Source organism: Harpegnathos saltator, unplaced genomic scaffold (assembly GCF_003227715.2).
Source record: "Harpegnathos saltator strain DR-91 unplaced genomic scaffold, Hsal_v8.6 scaffold119, whole genome shotgun sequence".
NCBI lineage: Eukaryota > Metazoa > Arthropoda > Insecta > Hymenoptera > Formicidae > Harpegnathos > Harpegnathos saltator.
This window is the reverse complement of record NW_020229894.1, coordinates 122,489-146,408: the sequence shown is the minus strand read 5'-3', so window position 1 is coordinate 146,408 and position 23,920 is coordinate 122,489. Positions and strand designations below refer to the sequence as shown.

The 23,920-nt window shown below is 48.9% G+C and overlaps 1 protein-coding gene across 1 annotated transcript in view; it reads left to right on the top strand.

The window, feature by feature from the left end:
• Window positions 1–19,394, top strand: part of LOC105181493 (SET and MYND domain containing, class 4, member 2) — a 65,345-nt gene extending 45,951 nt beyond the window's left edge. Inside the window, exons 4-9 of the mRNA XM_025304169.1 lie at window positions 2,010–2,214; window positions 3,773–3,894; window positions 4,773–5,300; window positions 6,201–6,405; window positions 15,758–15,973; window positions 18,259–19,394. Coding sequence (XP_025159954.1) covers window positions 2,010–2,214; window positions 3,773–3,894; window positions 4,773–5,300; window positions 6,201–6,405; window positions 15,758–15,973; window positions 18,259–18,604 — 1,622 coding nt within the window. The 3' untranslated portion in view covers window positions 18,605–19,394. The remainder of the gene's footprint in view (window positions 1–2,009; window positions 2,215–3,772; window positions 3,895–4,772; window positions 5,301–6,200; window positions 6,406–15,757; window positions 15,974–18,258) is intronic.
• Window positions 19,395–23,920: the final 4,526 nt, after the last annotated feature.

Here is a 23,920-nt window from a genome sequence, read left to right as displayed (position 1 = left end):
TGGCGTTTCGTGCGGAATTGCGGCTTGTTTACACATTCTCGTTAGCCGGGAATCCCTTTCGGAATTCTTAAATAATAGCGCAAGCGACCGCGCCGCGAATAACTCGGATTAACAACGAAACGAAGGCGGCGTCGCGTTTCGTTGAAGTCGTCCGGGAGTCGTACGCGCTGAACAGCGAGGTCGAACGCTCATCGAAATTTCGCCCCGCCGCATTTCGATCTTAATCCCCGATCTAACGTCAGAATTATTCATCATTATTGTCACTCAGCCGCTACATATCTTGAATACGTTTCTTCAGGGAAGTTCTTCAAAACTTCGGTTCGTTTTCCAGGACGATACATAATCGACAAAATCATCGCAGCGATTACTTCGATGAAAAGCACGAAACAGTCTGCTTCGTAAAATCCTACCTGCTTCTCCTGACGATACCGCGCGAATCGAGCGCGCTTGCGATGAACGCGCAGCTCTGAGCTTTCCAACGCGCCCTGTTTCAAGTCTCTACGATTCTCCCGCGTGGAGATATCGGCGATTTTGTGCAGGCGCGATCTGATCGCCGGGACTGAGCGTCGCCCTTCCCCCTCTCCTTCGCTCATGCGCGCCACGTGCGCGCTGCTTACGTCACCGAGCGCGCGTAGTAGACGCGCGCGTAATCGACCCCGTTCATTGACGATTCGAGCGCGGGCCGCTCGGAACCTTCCGCGCTCTGCAACTCGTCGGCAAATCGACGTAGAGACGTGCGGTAAAGCGCATTCTCCTTCACTCGACGCGCCGCGCCGCGCCGCGCATGCACTCGCGCTGCTTTGACGTGGCCTTAAGACGACGAGCAAGTGTGCACAACGCATGGAGACTCCTAATTGCTTATAATTATTTATCATCGTGCTTAATAACAAATCCAAGCCGTGCGGCTAGAGAATATTACAGCTTCTGTCGCGTAAATTATTCTCAACCTCAGCACGTTTCTCAGCCAGAGGATCTGGTAAATGAGTTGAGGAAAAAAATAGCAGAGACTCCCTCCGGTTCCTAAGATGTAAAAATACGCACGCGTGAAACGGAGAGATAATAAATGGGGCCAGAGTGTCGAAAGAGAGATATATACCTCGATCGCTGAAATATATTTTTATTATAGAATTCTCACCGCGTGTGCGAGATGTGAAAGATATGAAGTCGATAATTATATTCCTCGCGACACAGAAGCCCGGGCGAAATTTTGCTCGTGCTCTCTGAATTATCCAACTGCCGGTCGGAATTACACCGGAGTGTATGTTTAACTCGAACCTCGAGTGGATTGTCAATTCATACGACGGTAAATGCTTCAATCGATTAGACCGAATTTGTTCCTGCGGCGATGGGTTATACAGAGCGGCGTAATAGTTTCAACACGCGGTGTAATCAAGCCACTGACATTTTCTAATCGTGCACATTTGTCTGCGAACGTTGACGTGAAACCATCACAGCGGGCGCAGATGTTCTCTCTTGACACGCTTCTTTGAATAGTCGATGACAACTAAATAGACAAGCGTGCGTACAATTAAAATACTCGGGCGTTATATATTGTTCCAATATTAATAACTTAATTATACATTGTATGCGTCGCGTAGCCGTTGCGTTTACTTTTCAATCTCGACTGAAAATATTCAGCCGACGATTCGGAAGACGATGGAAGACGATGCACTGTTTGTAAGCGAAAAGTCACTCGAGTTCGAGCGACTCGTCTTTTCACCGTTTCACTGGAATTTCACTGGAAGAACAATCTGAAGAGCGCGAAGACCGAAAGTCAGTCCCCAGGTCGAAATCGCAGATTTCGAATAGCACGAGTTCCGCTTGGCGCGCATCTTTTGTCGCAAATATAGAGTAGATTGAAGAAGAGTTACATGATGCGCGGTAAGTTAAGGCGTGTGCGAGTCAACATTGCGCGACAGCCAGCCGTCTGATGAGCTCGCTCTCGCGGAAAGAACGCCCTCCCCCCTCTCTCTCTCTCTCTATCTAAGAAAACATCGCACGTGTCTCAGGCGGCGCGCCGTTAAATGGCGCTGTTACTTCCGGTCTACGCTGGTCGTCCGACTGCCTGGAAATCCGTGAGACCGCGGCAGCGGGTAAACACGCCGTCGCGACCAGGGAAATACATCCGGGCGATATTCTGGTAGTCGAGCCACCGCTGGCGGGTTGTCTCCTACCGGAATTCTATGGCACCCATTGTCAGCATTGTTACTCGAGGTGAGGAGAAAATTGCCGCCGGCTTCCACCTCCCGTCGACCCGCTCTCCTCCTCCTCCTCCTCCTCCTCCTCCTCCTCCTCCTCCTCTTTCTCCTTCTCCTTCCTTCCTCCTCCTGTTGCCCCTGCCTCTCCGCAGTCGCCGCCGCCCGTGTCCCGAATTTAATGGACAATCCTTGGACGGCGCGTAATCCTCCGCGTAACTTTCGCTTTGTCCGCACGGTCCGCGGTAAGCCCGGCGCTTTTTACGAATAAACTCACGACGGCGAGAGAGAAAACGGATTTCATTAACCCGAGAGCGGTGCATGTGACGAACCGTATGCGAACGGGGACTCGTTATTAAGCGACGGTAAAAGCCGAGCGCGCGCGCTAAACAAGGCGCAAAGAATTTCGCTGCGGAATTCGCCGCTGCCGCGCGCGCGCGCGCGCGCGCTCGTCTGCAACGACGCTTCCGAGGGAAACGCCGGGCGAAGGGAGACGGGGAAGGGCAAAGGGAGACTGGCAGGATCGGATCTTCCGGTTCGTCGTCGTTTGGCTGTCCTCTGTGTCGCTTTCCCGCAGGCTTGGGCGTTGGTCCTTCGAGAAATGCTCGTTGCTTCGAATAATCGAAATTAACGTCGAGTTAATTGGAATTACGCGAACGGCGAACTGATGACGGTGTCGCAATTTGCGACAATTGCGTCTGTTTTTCTTTAATGAGCGAGCTAACGCAGCACTTTGATTTTTCCCGAGTTGTTATTTGTAACAATTTTCTCGAATTAAATTAAGAATCGTGGTAAACGTTGAAACAGGAAAATTGCGTTTTGAAAGTTGATACGATTTAATATCGAACTCTGTGGTTAAATCGGTCTGTTTGTTAAATTTGTGCGGATTATTCTTGAGCTTGCAGTTACTCGGCAGAATTATATCTTCGTCGAACCGTCAATGAAAAGGCGCGACCAAACAACTGTGCCGCGTCAAGATGAGCGTTGCGTGCTTAGTTTGTTAACACGCGTGTGTTATCAATTTATGAACTGATGCTCACGACGAGGCAACATTCACTCCTCATAACGATCAATTGATGGCTTCAATATGATTGATTATACATTGATTCATAATTAATTTCATCGATCGATTAAATTATTCATTATTGCGCAGACGGCGATTAATTAATTTTGGTCATCGGTGCGCCGATTATTTCAGTCAATGAAGATTCCGATCGATCAACGTCCAACATTGTTTCGCTATCGCCGACGGCGACGGTGTTTTGTTTCACTCAGTAGCATCAATTCGATCGGTGGCTTCCAATCGAATTTTCCAGCTTTTCGCCGTCGCTCGTGCGAGTCGATTTTTGTTCGTTAGTCCCGCTCGTCATTTCATTCGGAACTGTGTTGAGCGATGAGTTTAAACTCATCCCCAATGGAACCTGCCGATCCCCCCCGAGCGACGATCCTTTTGCGCGAGCGACAACGGCGAAAGTTCCTGCTTGGCTTTTATTCGGCAATTTGCATAATTTACTCCCTTCCGCTACTAACCCCGTTTCCCTTTCAATCGATCTAACGAATATCCTGGGAATTTTTAGACTAAGAGCGCCGCTCGGATGCCCGAACTGCAGCAGCGTCGCCTTCTGCGGCAGAAAGTGCAGGGACGTCGCGATGGCGACGTATCACAAGTACGAGTGCAAAATCTTGGCCCTGTTGATAGGTGAGATTAAACACGACGCTCCATTGTCGTTGCGACGCGCAAAGTTGTTCGACACTATTGCCGCGGAGATCGCAAATATCTTTTTGGGGGATTTTTTTTTCAACCGCTATTCAAGGCCACGATTATTTCGCGGACCTTCTTAAATTATGAGGAATTCGAATTTTCTATCATATTTATTATTTACAATAATTTATAACGACAACCAACGTTTGTTTCGCCATCGGCTCGTGTTAGCTTACTTTTCTTACATCATTACAAGTATTGTTTCACCGAGAGAGCGTAACTGGCATAAATTCGGCGCTGAAGCCGTGGAATGAAGTATCACCCGTATATTTGTCAAAATGAATTTACCCGACGAAAGAAGAACCGAACAATTGAGCTGCGAACGGGATCGCAGTTTTAACATATAACAAATCGCGATTGCGTACAACGACCGTTCGAATCGATATTACTCAAATTCCATTGGCCGTACATTTATAATCGTTATAATAATTAATCTCACCGGTCCACCGAATCACTCCCAGATTATTGCGTGCATGACGATTGATTATTAATCCCGATTACCAACTCGCGCCGATTACTTTAGCCGGCTAAATTTCCGTAATCGATTAGCGCCCAGCGTCGGTGAACGATAAGCCAGCGGAGCTTCCGGCGAACGCGCGCCCGTCGCCGAGCTCACGCTCCCGATGGCGTAATAAACTTCGTCATATTTCTCCCGGGGCCTCTCCGCCGCGATAAATAAAACCGGAAGCGCGTTCGCCGCCTCCGGTACGCGCGCGCGCGCGCGCGCGGGCCATTATCTCGAGCGGCAAGCGAGCGCCCTTCGGTACGCGCGGGTAATTACAAGCCACTTTTAAATTTCTACCCCCCCTCCCCAGGCTCCGGCATGAGCGTACTCAGCATGCTCGCCTTGCGGATGGTGACGCAGGAGGGTGTGCGTAAGTGTTTGAGGATCTGCGAGGAGTTGCGGAAGAGTGGCGGGCGCGCTTGCGAAAAGGCCGCGGCGCCTTCGGCGACGCTCGCGGTTACGACGCGGCCGGATATGCGCGACGACGACGACGACGCCAAGTCGGCGAGCAAGTCGGCCAAAAGGAGGATCAGACGGCGGAAGCTCAGGGAGTCCAGACGAGGTGACGGGATTACCGCGACGACGAAGTCGGCGAAAGTGACGGAAGAGCCAGAAGGGAAGGAGCAGGAGGAGGAGAAGGACGACGAGGGGCAGGTGGGCACAATGAAATCCCGCGAGGACGGCGACGACGAGGGCGTCGACGTGCGAGCGTACGATCTGGTGACGCACCGCGACAGACGGACGGCCAAGGACTTCCTCGAGAGATCGCTGATGGCGGCCTTTCTGCTGAAATGCCTGCAGAGGGTCGGCTTCTTCGATCGTCCCGCCGCGGACGACGGTATTTATCGCACCTGCGGCTCGTATTTAACTTGGCGGGATAGATTTGCCGCGCTCTCGAGCTCAGCTCGACGAGGGCTCGCTCTCGCGGGGGAGGGGGAGGGGGAAGGGGAAATGTGCTTGCCTAGGGATGCAATCAGGGGCAAATAGGGATTTCTCAAAATATCGATAACGATATTATCGTCATTCGGAACCATCGATAACGATAATATCGATAATTTTGAAAAATATCGATATTTATATAAAAAAATGTATACATATAGGGGGGTACGCGAAAAATTTAAAAAGATCTTTTAAAAATTTTTATCTTCATGTAATTTATCATATCATATTCTTATTAGAAAATATATAATAAACCGCAGTCGTATTTGCCGATCAGGAGATCACCGCGCATACATGAAGCGGGAGATGCTATTACGGTTCAACGATCGAGGTGAAAATGATAAAAGTGAGCGAATTTACTAGACATCGACCAATTAAATAATATATATTCCAGTGAACTCACTCACTCACTTTTGGAATTTTCATCTCGGTCGTAGAAGGCCGTAATAGGCCCCCAGAGCTGTAACTGAAAAATACGAAATATCAGTAAAATTCATATCGATATATCGATTTTCAGTTTTATCCGAGACAAAAAAATATTCGGTATTTGTCTCTCGATATATCGGTTTATCGTTGCATTCCTATGCTTGCCTCGCGGTTGGACTTGCGATTCAGCAGATTCGCGCGCGGTCTCCGGCGCGGCGTAGAGTCTCCGAGGTTCTTCGGCGCGAGCGCCTTTCCCCGCAGAGCGAGGGACTTCCCGGCGGGAAGTTTTCCCGCCGAGAAGGTCGCGCGAGACGGAGAAACGCGCGCTCTCGCGCGAAGCTACTAATAACGGAAAGTTTCGGCGAGTCCGCAGGAAGAGTCCCAGACGCCGAGGAGATCAGCGTGGCTGGCCTGCTGCTGAGGAACCTGCAGCTGCTCCAATTTAACGCCCACGAGTTCTTCGAGACGCGGCTAAGCGCGCAGCATCGATTCCGCGGCAGCCGACCGGTCTATCTCGGCGTGGCAATTTATCCCACGGTCGCCCGTTTCAATCACGACTGCTATCCCGCGGTGACGAGGTAAGGGAAAGGAGAAAGAAGCGTGATACGACGAGAGAGAGAGAGAGAGAGAGACGCCGCCGCTCCTTCTCTCCTTCTCTCTCGCGATCTTCTTTCTCCCTCGCGCTCCTTCTCTGTCGACTGTCGCGCGGCGCATCCACGGGAAAATAAATCCGCCGCCATGTCGCCGGCATGTCGTGCGAACTTCATGACGTACAAATCGCAGGCGGCGCGATGCTCTTGATAATGTTATCGCGCCGGATCGAGCATCTCGCGGCGCGCGTTCGATGTTTATTAATGGCTTCGCCGGGTGAACTTCCGAAAACCGCCGCCCAAGCGTCCTTTCGACGCGAATTTTAGCGAGTGATCCGAAATTAATGCGCCTGCATGGATTTTCATCGACGAAGAACTTTAATGCCAAAAGGTTTAAGTAACTTTACCTATATGATTGCTTATATTATTAAATCCCTGTCATATTATGTTCTGAAAGATAAGTCTACGTATTACAACCGTATATTTGTCGCTATTAAAAAATTTCGCTGTTTCTAAATTAAAAAATGAAGCAATTACATCGCGGTAAAGTGAGATCAGAAGAAATATTCATTCGTTGTCGTACGATGGCGGTGCATAGATTAATTTGGGGAATTAGTGTAACACTAATAAATACTAATTGAAAAAAAAATCGAGATACTAATTGCGATGTATTATGATATATTATTTGAACTCTACTTGCTACTGCTTGAAATCTACGGTATTACTCGAACAGTATTATTGGCATTAAATTTATGGCAATTAGGTGTGAATGGTTTTCGAAAGTTCATCCAGCTCGTTTTCTATCGCTGAAGTAGTGTACATTTCCGGAATTAAAAAACAGACAGGTATATAGTGGGGGCTTGTTGGGTAAAAGGGAGAAAGAGAACTAGTACAAGGTAAAGCAGCCAGTCCGGCGATAAAAAACGAGCCTGTAATACGTCCGTATATAGGATGTCTGATGCAGGGCACGACAACGCTCTCTCGCGTACATGCAGGTTAGGTCGGAGTGCACACAAAAGTCCTCCGCCACTTCGCAAACAGCTACGTAAAATTTTGAGATATTAATTAAACAAAGTTGGCGAATAACCGCGCTCGATACGATAGATGAGCTGTGATGGCGACGCCTGCCTGCCGTCGGGTGCTCGCAGTTCAGATCAAACTGAACAAGAAAGTCCTCCGCCACTTTGCAAAACAACCGCGTAAAATTTTTCAGTTATTAATTAAACAAAGTTGCTGAACATCCGCGTGCGGAGCGACGCCTCCACTCGCCGCCGCTCGCCGAACGGCAGCGAGCGAAGGGCGAAGTAACGTTCCGCCTGCTTCACTTTGACCTGATCCACTTTCTTTATCTTCCTTAATTAATCTACCTAATCGATAATTCAAAATTTTACACGGTCGTTTGCAGAATGGGGGCTGTAAGACTTTTGTGTTCAGTTTGACCTAACCCATATACGCGACGAGCGTTAGCGCGCGTTGCGTCTCAGACACCCTGTATATTCTCTATCTCTTTCTTTTTATGATGAAGAACATGTAGGCTCAGATGATCGATCGTTGTTGGCGGCAAGTACTGCTTGATGCGTTTGAAGCTTCGACGCTTCGGTATAATTCGTCGCTTGAAGTTGAAGCTGGGAGTTTCGAATATCTTTCGACTTGGAAGAGACTCGAAATATCGAAGCTCTTGGTAGAATTAATTTCGGGGAGTGCGACGCGATTCGTATCGATCGAATATTCACACCTTGGAATTTCGTTATTCGAATATAACGACTGTGTGAGCTTCCGAAATTCTAAGTTCCGAAGAGCCGAGGCTTCAAGCATAACTTACAGTTGCTACTTCCTCGATCCTTGTTTATGTTTAGTCTTCTTGCCTCGCAACGCAGATCCGCTGAAGAATTGTCTGTTTATACAAGCCATGTAGAAATATTTACACCTTTATGCACAAACTATACAGATACTTTCCGACAGCGCGAGGTAAGAGCGGAAGAAGAGCTAAAAGGGAGGGGAAGAGTAAAAACGGTGAAGAGAGAAAAGGGAAACCAGCGAGAAACATAATTTCCCGGCGTGTTATTTCGTAGACGCGATCGTCCTCGGACTTTCTTTGCCTTTCAATCGCCGTCTCTCCGATAACTCCTCAATAGCCGCGGCGTCGAGCACGATAATTAACCGAATAAAAGGTTCGCCGTCAAAGGTTCGCGGGCGGTCGCGCAGCCGCTCCGCGAACTAACTCGAAGCGGGTCAAAGCGATCAACGTTGAGAATCCCGTGGCGTGTGCCGCGAAATTTCCACGGTTACACACTCCCACAAACACACACACACACACACACACACACACACACATATTGCGCGCACGGTCCCTCTCCCTCCCTCTCTCTCTCTCTCTCTCCCCCCTCTCTCTCTCTCTCTCTCTCTCTCTCTCTCTCTCTCTTTCTCTCTCACGCCGAACTTTGGCGGCCCGGCAAAGTGCTCGCGACTCGCTTTGATTTGCATACTAATAACGTAGCCGCGCGAAAGAGTAGACCGTCGTGGCAGATGAGAGAGCTAATTAGTATAACCAGACGGTACACAATCGCCTGTGTCCTTGAGGGAATTATTAATCGGGTTGCGCGCCGCGCCGGGGTGGTCTGTTAAGTAAAGTTCTTTCCAAGCATTCGGCCGAGCGCAGCCTTTTGTTGCCGGAAAACCATCGCCACTACCATCACCACCACCAGCGCTGTTCCTCGCCTCACTCTGTTGCACGAGGTGTTGGCGCATGCAAAAAGCCCTCTCGCGAGGTCTTTTGCCGTCGACGTTGCGCGCCGTTATCTTTAAGAGAGCGCGCACCCCTTATCCCCTAGCATTCCCACCCCCTCGCTCGGCTATTCGTGCGTGCCGCGAGTCGGAATTTTGGTTCCACGTCGAGTCTGCTTCGGGGCGGGAGGCGCATCGCGTTTCGTTCGGGGTTGATTTTATAAACCGACGACTTGTGTTCATCAGCTTGTTGCGTTGTTGAGGAAAATCGGAGACGAAATCGACGTCGCGAAGAGGTCGGTAACTTTCACGAATGAAGTGAAAGGGATGACATCGACTGGGTATTTTTCTTACCAACCTAATAGTAGGCTCGACGAAAATATACAGGGTGCTAAATTTCAAACGTAACAGGTAAAAAATCTGGAAAACTATGAAAGATATTAAAAAAAGCTAAAACACGTGTACCATGATTTCGAAGGGGAAAGAGAATGGCTTTATCAGTTTTTTATTTGGAGGGCATTTTCAAGGTCAGTTGAAGGTCAACTTAATTTTTTAAAATAGAAAGCCCAATTTTATACTGTATCTTCTCTTTCTACCAATTAATTTTAACAACTTTTGTGTGAAACATTTTTTTATTTGCCTAATATTCTTTTAAATATTTCAGGAAAACTTGGTAACTTTTTCAACATTTAACTCACGATATCTCGCTAACTATTCGTCGAAAGAAAAAATAGTATTAGACTTTTTTACTTTATTTACTATCAAGAATATATTATTATAATAGTGCCCTAACTTTTGTTAACTTATTGTTAACCTTTGGAAATTTCAAAATTATTAAATTAACAAAAGTTAAGGTACTATTATAGTAATATATTCTTGATAATAAATAAAGTAAAAAAGTTTAATATTATTTTTTTCTTTCGACGAACAGTTAGCGAGATATATCGTAAGTTAAATGTTGAAAAAGTTACCAAGTTTTCCTGAAATATTAAAAAAAATATTAGGCAAATAAAAAAATGTTTCAGACAAAAGTTGTTAAAATTAATTGGTAGAAAGAGAAGATACAGTATAAAATTGGGCTTTCTATTTTTAAAAAATTAAGTTGACCTTCAACTGACCTTGAAAATGCCCTCCAAACCAAAATAAAACCAAAATAAAAAACTGATAATGCCATTCTCTTTCCCCTTCGAAATCGTGGACCACGTGTTTTAGCTTTCTTTAATATCTTTCATAGTTTTCGAGATCTTTTACCTGTTACGTTTGAAATTTAGCATTCAGTATATCACTGTAAATGCGTGTCGTCAATCCCAATCGAGCACTAAAATAACGAAATAAACGCGTAGTGTGCGCGACGTCGTCGCAAAGTAGCAGAATTTCTATGGATCTCTCGAGAAGAAAAGTCGAAAACTGTTCAGAGGCCTCGAGAGGCCGAGCCCGCGGATTGACAGCGCACAGCTCGTTCAATATTAATGCTCGAATTTCCGAGCCTTCTATTTATTCAATTTTATCCCGCAAATTCCGCTAAACTTGGAGGATACCGACGGGGAATTTCCACGGGGAGGTGCCACGCTATACGGACTATTGTTCCGCTTTGAGACGCTGCGAGTTGCTACTCATCGGGCTTGTGCGAGAAACGGCACTCTGTTCTGATCTCAGTTTCCGAACTCGGTTCAAGTAATCGTTACATCGCGACAAGCGACTTGGAAATCGACGCTCGACTCGGCTCATGTAGCCGCCTTTTCCTCTAGGAAAGCTTTTGTCGGCTCAAACCTTGCATCTTGACTGTTTCTCTCGCAGTTGTTTCCGCCAGAATCCGTTGTTTACATCGACGTGCACAGACCGGCGCGACAATTTGCTGCATGATTGCCGGCATCTCCTAATCATACGAACTCCCTTCTGAGCACCGATAAAAGGCCGTGACTGTGACAGATGCAGACCGCCTCGACGGGATCGCTCCGTCCGCTTTGAATAATCGATAAATAATAAATCAACGTCGCGTGTACGATTCCCTCCTTTGTCATCCTTTGTTGGAAGAAGCAATAATTTGTAACGGCGGACGCTAACGGTGTACTCAATTACGCAGCTAATTGCAAGTGACAGCCGTACCGAGCAGTGATTTGGCATTCAATTATTCAGCATTCGATCATCTCGATATTCGCGACTATCCGACGAGCTCGAGGATTCCAAAATGCTTCGGCAGCGTTTCGGTCTTGGTGATTTCCCGGCCGCCGAATGTGCGTGCATCTTGTTGATTGGCGGACGACAATCGGTAGGGGATGTTCACTCTCCGCTACCCGTCTCTGCCGATTGTTTCGGTGCTCTCTCGCGTGTCTCTCCCGTGCTCGCCGCGACCGAATTATTTTGCCCGAGGCCGACGGAGCGGTGCGTATCGGTGAGTTATTTGCGACCCGCGTCGAGTGATTAAAATATTTCACCGATTTCTGAGACATTGAATCGGGCTCTCTCTCTCTCTCTCTCTCCTCCCCCGTCGACGGCGCGGTTGATCGACTCGTGTTTCTCCGATCGAAACGTATCCACGCTAGTGCAGGCATCGGTGGAGCGGCACGACGAAGCAACTGAGAACAGGAGGAGCTGGATCGAGAAGCCGGCAGGACGTCGCGCGTTTGCAGGTGTGTCGAGTAATTTATTATTACAGGATGCTTCCGATTGCAACAGACGCCCGACGAACGAACGCGCTAAAAGGAAAAGAACATCCAGGCGGAAACTTGGTATCTTAAGCTTAAGTCGTTTAAGCTAGTCGTTGCAACTTCCTGACAGTTCGTCACCGTACCTTCTTCATGCAAGAAGAGATACTGACACGAATCGAGATTATAAGCAATTCGTTGTAATATTTTTTGCAATTAATCATATTTTTAACGAGAGGCCGTGTATAATTTACGACTCTAAATACCGGCCTTCGAATCTGATGCGATCCAAATGCGCAAGCGCTGATTTTTAGTAATGCTCCTTGAATAACACGCTTTGTCGTCTCTCGAACCGTCAGTGTCGTCCTTCACGGCGAACATCGACATGTTTCTTCACGTATTTCTTCAAGATGGTGAAAAATGTTTAGTTTTATTGCTGTACCGTACCTGCATTTGAACTTTTGTTGATAAACAGCATTGCTAAACATATAACTGCTATTTTTATCCTTAAGAATGTTTCTCTCTCTCTCTCTCTCTCTCTCTCTCTCTCGCTCCTTTCAAATCAAAGCTTCCGTCGATGAGTCAGTAAAAGAATGGCAGAAAAATTTACTGTAAGCATACAACTGCTATTTTTGTCCTTAAGAATTCCTCTCTCTCTCGCTTTCTCTCTCTCTCTCTCTCTCTCTCTCTCCTCTCTCTCTCTCTCTCTCTCTCTCTCTCTCTCTCTCTCTCTCTCTCTCTCTCTCTCTCTCTCTCTCTCTCTCTCTCTCTCTCGTTCCTTCAGATCGAAACTTCCGTCGATAAGCCGATAAAAGAATAATAGGAAAATGTACTGTAAACGACAGAGAATTACTTCATTCACCCACACAAGGATAATTTGACGTTCGCCGTGCGCACTGTGTGCAGTTGACCAAGTCGAACAACTGATACTTCGCTTGTCGGCGTTAAGAGTGAATGCAGCGAGAGAGTACACTGAGATAATCGAATATTGAATATCCATTCTCTATAAACGCTTATAGCGCAGGAGCCACCCCGCGGAGGCTCCTTAACGGGTCCTTCTGGAAGTCTCGACATGAGCGAAACGCCGGCGAGCCACCATTTGTAGCGTCAAAATGGGACAATAGCCAGTATAGCGTTATATCTCGCGGGATTCTCCGTTGATCCGCCAAGTTGAACGGAATTTGGGGATGGGCGGGAGGGAGGGAGGGAGGGAGTTAATGCAGAGAATCAAAACTTCGTCCTAGGTATACACGCGCGAGTACACTTTCGCGCGCGCGCGCGGGCGGGCGTATCGACGATCGAAACTTGACGAAGTCTCCCGGGCGCGACCAAGTAATTCGCGCGAACTGTGTATTTCTATCGTCGCGTATGTGTACTTTTGCTGGAAGACGGGGGAGGAGCGGGAGGATGGACGGCGGCGGCGGAGGTGGGGTTGAACAAACGACTCATCAAGTTCAACAGCGACATAATCGACGTAAGAATATCTGGCCGGTGCGTTCTACGAGGGGGCAGGTCTAATTAGCGGTGAGGGGAAAGTTACGGTATATACTTCGGGGGGCTTTCTACCTTGGCTTTCCTTCTCGAGTACGTTCGGCTTTGCAGCAGCTCGCTGCGAAGTAGCATCTCCGAAGGGATTTGTTGCGTCGATTTGCTGAAAACTGTCAAGGGACATTACAAAACATTTTTCGGGGTCTGATTCTGCTTTTCGAAGCTTGCGGGTTTTCCAGTCGGAAATGCACGTACGATGTTTCCGAGATATGCGATTCTGTCAATATGTGCAAAAGCCCAAGTTCCCCGAATATATTCTCTCTCCCCCCCCCCCCCCCCCCCGGTCTGTATTAAAATTTTATTCTTCTGATGCTTGATCTCATCGAGCGCAACAGTTCGTGTAAGGAAGTGAGGTTTCCTGTTTGATACCGTAAAAATGCATCGACTGAGAGCAGAAAAGCGCCAGTTCCCGTATTATTCCTCTCTCTCTCTCTCTCTCTCTCTCTCTCTCTCTCTCTCTCTCTCTCTCTCTCTCGATTCCAACCAGATAACCCGCGTCTGAAGCGAGAATGGGATTCGCAATCGGTATCGTGATCGGGTAATCAATTTTCGATTTTGGCAATTCTAATCGGAATCTATGCTGTATCCGACCTGGGGAGTCCTGAGAAATTTCTCCGCGGGGTTGTGTTGTAAAGCGCGCACACAGGCAGGCAAGGTGTAAACACGTGAGAGAAGCAAGTGCTGGCTGGAATCCCGAGCCGAGTGACCCGAAGCACCGTAACCTCCTCCTGCCGTAAATCGGTACACTCCCTTGACTAAACCTTGACGGCACCGTCCAGATATCCTCACGTGGATGATCTCGACGTCCGAATAAATCGCCCGATGTGCCGCGGCGTAATAAGCTGGGGCAAAGTGGAAAACGGTGTAATTGGCGGGAATGAAGTCGTTCCCGCGCGTTTACGAACACGCGTCCGCGGCGCTTCCGCCGCCCCGCGAATCTATTAACGCTAATTAAGCACGCGGCTTCGCGTGCGTAGCTGAAGCTTCCGCGATGACTCGGCCGCTCGCGGCCATTACGCGCGGAATTATTCCGCAATGTCGCGGTCTCGCCCGCGCCCTCGCGACGACGCAGGCGCGAATTGTTGCTGTTGTTAACGCGTTATTAACATCGTCGGAGTCTTCTTGTCGCGCGATTCGCGGGGATTATTTCGTCGCGAGATAATCGCGTCGCTCTCGCCGCTTCTCGATTTATCAGCTCGCCGTGGCTCGCGACCTTTTCCGAGCGCGGGTCGGCTGATTAACGACCGCCGACAGGCTGTTTTAGCTCGTCCGACGCTCACGCATGCGTGCGCGCGCGCGGTTTTATTGAAAAGAATGCCCGGGTGATGAAAAAAAAGAACGGCGCTCGCGTGAAACACGTGCGCGGTGCGCGCGTAACGTTCAGCGGCGGGAAATTTGCTTTATGCGTTTGCGAATGATTTTTCATATTTGCGAGACTATTAGTTTACAGCGATCGCGCGAGCGGATCGCGATGAAAAAGGCACGCCTCTCGCGCGATAAATCCCGCTGTAAATCTCGCGCGCCTCGTGCGAACAAAAGAGAGGAGCTTCGGCTAAGTAACGGGAATGTACCAATTAGCGACGCCGTCGCGATGATTTGTGACAATCGCGCTCCAATTCGCGACAATTGCAATTCGTTTCCTCTGATAATCAGCTGATATTTAGATTTGTTCTTGCTCCAAATTTGGTGCCCGATTGGTTCCAGCGATCTCTCAATATTAGCAAAAGGCATAATAAAAACGACAATTCGAACAGCTGCTTGCCGACATCGTGAAAGTCGATAGTTAATAACGGATTTGTTTATTTATCATATCTGTGCGGTTGTTCTTTAGAACCTCCGAAAGCGGACAGTCGAGTGAGAAAAGAAAACTAAACCGTCACAAAATGGCGTTGCCTTCATCTCTTCCAGAAGATCTTCTGAAGAAATGAAAATCCGAAATAAAAATAATTAATTAGTCATTAACATAATTAATTAATTCATTTCTTTTCACCATGAGGTTATCTAGTTGTCAATTCGGACTCTCACCGTGTTGCTCGGCAATTTCCCTTTTCTCTCGCTCTTCTCTTTCTTCTTACGTCACACGCTACGCCCGCGTAAAAGTTCATTAAAGCGTCAGGCAAAAGTCCACCGAAGCGACTGCTGCTAACTCGGTTAATTCAGTCAACAACGTGCGGGAGTAAGGGGAAGGGAGGGGGGGGGACAACAGGTCTCGCGAGGCCTCGCCCCGCGTCGTCCTAGTTTATTAACGCGTCGACGACTCGTCGCGCCGCTGCTGTGAATCATCGTGGCGACGTTAACGGTAACGTTAACGTTGATCGCGCTAACCGCGACTGACCGGACCCAAGAGACAGATCGCTCGGCATAACCGTCGCCTCGCGCACTCGCTTTGTCCGTCATCGTCCGTCATTGTCTCGACACCGCAGATACTTCGTCGGCCGGCACATCGTAATAAGGGCGACCCGCGGTCTGCGGCCCGGCGACGTTATTGCCGAAAATTACGGGCCGATATTCACGAAGAGGAGCCTCGCCGAGCGTCAAAGGACACTGGCGGCAAGATATTGGTTTCGGTGCACATGCAAAGCCTGCCAAGAGGACTGGCCGCGCTTTGAGAATCTGACGAACGACTCCGCGAGCTTGAGGTAAGTCCATTTAAATTCGCCGACATCAAGCTCATTAACAGGGGACTAATTTAATTGAATGAACAGTCTTATCGATACACCGCGTCGGGCCAAGTTCTCCCGCCTCACTTTCTCTCTCTCTCTCTCTCTCTCTCTCTCTCTCTCTCTCTCTCTCTCTCTCTCTCTCTCTCTCTCTCTCTCTCTCTCTCTCTCTCTCTCTCTCTCTCTTTCTCCTACGCTCGAATGTCTCCCTCTCGACAGATTACCGAGGAGGAGCAATATCGATCGGAAATGATGTCAAGTACGTTTAATTAAGACGGTCGACGTTAACACTCTCTCCCTTCCCCCCTCTCTCTCTCTCTCTCTCTCTCCGTCTGTCTTTCGCAGCCGGCGGAGCCTCTCCGCGAGGGCTTCTCGAATCGTTCGCAATCGTACGTTGCTCGAGACACGATTAGACTGGTCGCCTCGTCGAGTAGCCGCGTCTTAAAGCAGATAACTGAAGTGTCGAATACATTCTCTCTCTCAGTTCACCGATGTTCATTTTCGGCAGAAACGCGTTTGTGCTTCGGCCGTTCGCTCCGAGTATGAATTTCGTGTGAGGCAACGTGAGGTTGACACATGACGAAGGGAGAATACAATCTTTGAGTACCCCTCGCGCTTTTCAATTAATCGGTAACCTTCGTTATTCTTTGTGTACGCTGGTCAAGAAAAGTTGGCATGGCAAAGTGAAAATTAAAAAAATTGTTTTGTGAGTGTAATTATGATGGGATGATGGATGATTTAGTCGCTTTATTATTGCCCGATCTGAAAAGATTATAGATAACTATATAAAATCACATATAATTATGTACATAAATCATAATATTATATTATTATATGTATAATTAATTATTATATTAAATATATATATATATATATATATATACACAGGGTGTTCGGGATCTTTTGGAAACGAAGAATTGTGAAAATTAGTCAGATCGAACTGAGAAAAAGAAGTCATGTGCACCATTTTGCAAAAATCGCAATAGTTATTAAGTTATTAATTGAAAATGCTCAAGGTCCGGTCCAGGTATTTATGCCGTCGGAAACTCATGCGAAAAAAAGTCACGTCTCTACTCACACTCTCTCTCTCTCTCTCTCTCTCTCTTTCACGAATAAAGTTCGAATCTTAAGAAGAGTCGAGGTACGATTAGATACTTTCCAAAAGTATCAAAAACGACGGGGAAAGAGAGATAAAAGCGCAAAAATGTCACGCGACGAGAATAACAAGCAGCCTAAGGTGGCGAAGAGAGGGACACGGCGCGGGGAAGAGCGAGGCAGGAGGGGGGAGGGAGAAGTTAGCAGATGTTTTTAGTGATCGTTAAAAACCGCAAGTCCTCGGCGAACGAGGCGAAGTTCTCAAAGGGAAGCGCAAGGACGCTCCCGTCAAAGGTACTTCCATTCGCCGTCGTGAGAGATCCTTGCGGCGCCGGCGACGCGAGACGGAGCCAGGTGCTTTTATCAGTTTCGCGGTAATTTTCTGCTGCGCCGGATAGCGCCACTCGTTACGCGTCCTTTATGTCAACAATGTACATCGGACGACAGTATTTTTCCCCGAGAAATAAACTACAGCGCGCGCCCCTTTGAGTTGCGGGGCCGGTCGACGCGCGAACAAAAGTTCAATTACGAGTAATTATTTCATCGTCGCGCCAACGCAAATGTAATTCTCCTAAGTACCGCGTCGAAATCAATGAAAAAGGCTCCGCGTCGGTGTACAATCACGGCGACGACGACGACGACGACGACGACGACGACAGTTGAAGCGTAAAGTCCTCCACCCTCCGGCTGTGTCTTCTTCGCTCGGTATTGAGGAATTGTTCCCCCCGAAGGGACAATTTAATACCTATTAAGACACTCTCACGACTTTTCGCATTTCGCGTAGCGTCGTGCTACGTCCCATTCGTCTTGTTCCTCTTCGCTAAACTAGTGCACAACTATATTCGTTTCTTCTTTTTGCCCTTCGACGCTGCGCTGAGACGAAAGTTTTTCGATATATTCATCACTATAATCGCGCAACGCGAGCGGATTATTGTCAGAAAAGACGAGTAATTTTTGCCGCAAGTATGATATTACAGCGCGCTGAGAGAAGGGAGGTGTTTGCGACTCGCGATTGTCGGCTAATAACGCGCGCTGCCTCGGGGCGAGGAGTTTTCGGCCCGGCTCAATCAGAAAATCTGTCTTCCCCTGCCGTTCCGCGGTCTCACAGTGACGAGCGGCCGGCGCACAAAAGAAACTCGCGGAATATCCTCTTGATATCTCACCCCCAGATGTCCCACGGCGGGCTGCGGCAGATTGCACTCGCGAGCCTCGCAGCAGCAGCAGCAGCAGCAACAGCAGCGGCCGTGTAAGCCGATAAAATGTCCGGGCTGTCAAAAGAAAATCTGCTTGGAGGATCGGCTTGCGTGCCTGCGGGAGTGTGAGGCGCTCTATACCCGCGGCTTGGCGAGCATGGAGGAGGAGCAGGTCAGCGAGGCGATCGAGACCCTGCGTGAGGCCCTCGGCAGGTTCCACCGGGTCGCCGGTGCGCCGCACCGGGACACGCACCTGGCCGAAATTGCTTTAAGCTCCTGTCTGGCCGACTCCGGGAATACTTGGCGGCCGACGGCGCTTTGAGCGGACCTCCGCGGCGGGAGGCGAGGATCCTCGGCAGGAACGGAGCGGCGGAAGCAGCACGAAGAGGAAGGAAGCAGGGCGCCGCGCCACGCCGGCGGCTTCCTCCTTCCGGCCACAGTAAGCGCACACAGCTGTGTGTGTGATATCGCGGCGAATAAAAGCCGAGCGGCGGCGTTTGATCGTCCCCCGTCGAACGGCAATTTTACGAGCGGCCGCGGCGAGGGGAAGGGGGCGGCCCGGCGGAATTTCGGCTTTCCGGGCTTCCGGGCTTTTGAGCTTTTGGACGCGCGCGCGCGCGCGCGGCACGTTATTATTTATTAATGTATACACGGGGAAAATAGCGTCCTTTGATGCGCATTATTTAAGACGGATAGACGGTTGCAATTATATGTGAAATAAAGCGGAAGAAAGTGAAAAAAAGAAGAGGAAAAATGTGTCTTTTCAGCCACTGTGCGACATTGCCGAAACGCGCGCTGACGCGATGAAGCTCCTCGTTGACGGAGGACAATGGCACGCGAAGAGGCACGGCTGTGAAATGTCGCGCGCGATTTCGTGCGCGAAATTTCATTGCAAAACGGCGCGGATACGGTGAGATAAGCTGCTCATCGAAGCATCGCGATTGAGGATTATTTATTCACGGGCTTGCGCAGTAATCGGTTATGGGGGCGAGCGCGGGGGGGTGGAAGCGACAGTGTATGAGATATCGACGTCATGAGGGCGACGGCGCATTCCGGGAGAGCGTAAATATTTTTGTTGCGCTCTTATCTGTCACGCAAAAAAATAACAGTAATAAGGATAATAATAATAATAATAATAATATTATTATTATTATCATCGCGGTTTCACAAGTCAAGGGTCGAATTGATGTCGATGATGAGTTTTCGGAACTTAAATTTTGCAAAGATGACGGATGGGAATGGAGGTAAATTAAAAAATTTGTCTTTTTCGGAAAAAGTGAATATATATTGTCGCAAAGAGTACAAAATACCATAAAATTGTTGTACAAAACATTTTTTCGTATACCTTATATTTTCGAAGGTATTCGCCAAAAATGAAAAAGATCCTTTAGTTTCGGAGGGTTGTTCCAACCCCTAATCCCTAACATTGAAATACGTCACTGAAAAAATATAGGTCTAATATTTTTTCGACGCTCTGTAGCGTGTCCGGAGGCCATCAAACTCGATGAAACGCAGTTTCGACGCTCCTCTTGAAAATTCCAATCATAGACACACAAATACGAGTGAGATAACACATATATAGAAAATTACTGAATCTCAGAATTATCGCGTCGGAGGACCGAACTTAACGGAAAATTTCAGCGCGTCTGCATGAAAATCTGCAAACATTTCGCATGAAGAAACTTGCGAATTCCGCGCCGCAGATGTACAGATGAGATATAATATGTACAGAAGATTACCGAGTCGAAATCATCGAATCGGGGATCAGATGAGATTCCTCCGTTATCCACCGCGCTGCTCAATACTCGCACTGTGTATATCGTTTCACTGCGCGGCTGCCGTCCACACAACCGACTACCGCCTGTCGATGGCGGGCCCTCGCTCGCGACGTTTGGTTGCGCTTCCTTAATTTATCATCGTGCTCGTGCCGTTTCGCATGCGAGCTGGTGTACGCGGTGCTCGCCGCTGTTGCCGCGGTCGCATCGGACACGCGGGCAAATAAATAGCGATAATTGATATTGCGGGCGTGATCCGGCACGCCGGGCGCGGGTGTCCGTGTCGGGGAATTAGCGCCCGAGGCGTTTGCCGAGGCATCGACCTGGAAGGCAACTTTTTTAATTTCGTGTGCACACAGCGTGTCGACCAATTTGGTTCATCGGGATTTCCTCCCGCGGATCGCCCTCTCTCACCTTCCCCCTCCCTCTCCCTCTGTCTCACACTCTCTGTGTGTGTCCTCTCCCTCACCATCGTGCCGTGCCGCATCGTACGCATCCTCGTGCCCGAAAACACACGGACACACGCGCACGCGAGAGCGCGTTTCTCCGATAAGCCGAGCCCCTTTTTGCCGGGCGCTCGCCGGCGGCAAGAAATTCGGCAAATCGACGATATCACGGTCCGTTCGTTAAGAGAAATCCCGCGGCTCTCCTCGAGACTCATTTGCGCCGGAAGTCGAGCTGTAATAAGCGAGCGATGTGTATGTCTTCACACCCCCGAGATATTCGCGAGTGGATCGAATCGAATCGGTCTCGACGACGATGATTCCCCAAAAGCTCGATTTCTTTTCGCACCGACGACAGAGTCGCGTGACATTTGTCGATATCGCGTTGATGTACAGTCTGTACTTATTGATATCTACGAGATATCTTGTAGCTTCATTAGTCTCATGTCGGCTGGATTATTGACGATCGAGTAGCCGTCGAGTGTTTCAATGTTAGGGGTTAGGGATCGGAACAACCCCTCGAAACTAAAGGATTTTTTTCATTTCTGGCGAATACCTCCGAAAATTTTCGTTTCTAGAAATCAATTCTACGCATTAAAATACATAAATTTTCAAAATTTAAAAAAGTTGTAAGGTGAGGGCGTTATACTGCATATAAAGTACCATATAAAGTATACGAAAAAATGTTTTGTATAACAATTTTATGGTATTTTGTACATTTTTTGCGACAGTATATTCAAGTCGAGTCGATATGGCCGCGTCGATTCGACCTGCATGATATAAGCCGAACGTCGACAGCTACGCAGACCGGCATGATAGCCTTGACATTTTATGCAACCAAGTTATTAGAATCTTTTATACGCGACGCTGATTCAGTGTCTGACTGATTACTCAAAGTAGAGGGAGCGGCCCTGCGAAAGCAACGTGTTCGTCGCGGTGGGCAGCTTCATGTTGATGTCCAGAGAGAGAGAAATTCGATGCTGGTAACCTTGCACCGAATGTCAAGTCCATCGCGCCGGTCTGTGCGCGTTGTAACATCTTCCAGATACCGCGATGAAATCTCAGGAACATCAAATCGATCGTCGACTTCCACCTGACTTCAAGCTAACCTCGACATGATCTCGAGCGAATTCTTTATCGACTTGCAAACCCGGCCGGCGATCATCGTCCCCCCCGAGGTCCAGCTTTCCTCCTGCGGGAGGAGAAGAAGCCCGCTTTCCCTGTTGAGAAATAAAAAAGGAAAAGGAAGAAAGAAGCAGAGAAGCTCTCTCCGATCACTTCCGCCTGACTTCGCGACGTCTCGCGAGTCCAGCGAACGACGTTCGTGTCTCTTCGTAAAGGGGTCGCCACGTCCGCGAGGCTGCCTTCGCGTGAACCGGAAGAGCGCGGTCACGAGGACGGAAATCCTATGAGCGCGCAAGAGCGGAGTCGCGCGACACAGCGCTTCCTCAATATTGTATCCATAATAAAACTGTTTTACATTTTCGCCGAGCGCCGAGCGCCGAGCGAGAGGCAAAAACGCGCGCGGCGGATCTATACGGCGGTTGCGTGCTCACGTATCGTATATTTTATAGATCCGGATTAAAAGATTCAGAGATCCCCGACACAACGCGTTATAACCTCTTTCAGTGTCTGGCACGGAGAAATGCGCGTAACAATCGCCGGCAGGCTCACGGCGATATGTTTAAACTGTTATTTTCGAGAGTGCATCGCTCGCTCGGCCAACGCGCACGGGAGCTTCTTGTTGCGTGTGAGTGTATATAAGGGGAAGGAGGGGGGAGGGAGAAAGGCTGCATGTAGTGCACGGCAAGTGCGCCGACGAATGACCGCCGAAACCCCGAAATTACTCCACTTTTGCGCGATCGTATAAAATATTGAAATATTTTTCCCAAACACGACAGCGCGCGCACGCGGTGCCGTGAATCTTTGATTTTTACGCGGCGATAAATCAACGCTTGCCCGCTTTGATGGAGTCAGTAATTATTCACCGGTGATTTTCGGCCAGTTTTAATATTCTCGCCGCTCACTCGCTCGCGAAAATTTTCAATAAACCGTATTTTCCGCGTTCTGAAAAGGGAAAAAAGAAGGAGGAGGGAAAAAAATGGAAAAGGAGGAGGAGGAGGAGAAGGTACAGGAGGAGGAGCAAGGGGTGGGGGAAGAAGGAAAAATAACACAGCGCGCACGCGGAAATTCAGACTCCGCTTCGTAGCGCACAAAAGGGAATGATATTTTTACATTCAACGCGGGTCCGGTTTGATTTATTCAAAATTGTTTTCTTAACCGGGCATTTTTTTTTCTTCCCGGCCACGTCTATTCCACATCGCCCGAGGCGCCGGAGGAGAGGGGGTGAGGGGGAGCGGCGGAGAAATACGAAGAGAGAGAGAGAGAGAGAGAGAGAGAGAGAGAGAGAGAGAGAGAGAGAGAGAGAGAGAGAGAGAGAGAGAGAGGAGGCTCACCCGGGAGGCGAAATCCGGCGCGACGTGAATTCCGCGGCGAGTGTATTTCGTATTTCGAAATCGAAAGCGTGCGACGCGCGCGCATGCAGGCGCGATTCGCGTCGCGCCGCAGTGCACTTCGCTGCCGATAGATCGAAAATTTAACGTATCGTTAAACTATGTATGCGCGCCGCTCGATGCCGGCGATGCGTGCAATTTATAATTCATAATGATGAATCTGTAATGCGAAGCCGAGATCCGTTATGTCAATTACGCGAGCAAAGAGGCAGAGATGGGGGACGGGACGCTCCCTCCCCCTCCCCGCTCCCTACGTATGTACGTTACTGGCGATCGTTGCTATATATGAGATTAACGTTGGAACGATGGAAAATTAATTTATATACCTCGCGAAAGGTGATTAAGTGCCGGCGGAATGCCGGTATTATTGGAAATTCCCCGTGACGGAATGCATTATATCTGTAATTTCCCGCTGCCGCGCCGGCGGCGCGCCGCGCAAAATTGCGGCGCGCAAAATGCGCACATACGATTCCGCCGCCGTCACGGACACTGAAAATTGCATTACCGTCCGGGGGAAACTCTTCCGACGGAAGATAGACGAGGATTAAATCGCGCTCGCTCGCTCGGTCGGTCTCGGTGTGAATGTGTGCACGTGTACGTACGCAGATGCCGGAAACACAAACCGCGCCGCTTTATTCGGAGCGTGTTACCGCTCCAGGGAGATCCTCCTCGTGGAGGCTTAAGGTGATCCGAGTCGAATTCATCTTTGGCGCGATCGACCTGCGCCGAGATTCTTCCGCTCGGCTTGTTTCATCGCAGTCATTTTTACTAACAGGCTCGCACAAATCCTTCGTTTATCGCACCTCTTCGCGATAACGAAATCGCTCGCGTGCAACCACGGTCGTAAAAACGAGCGGGACAAAAGGGAGGCTGGTAACGAAGAAGACGAAAAAAAGGTGAGTTGAAT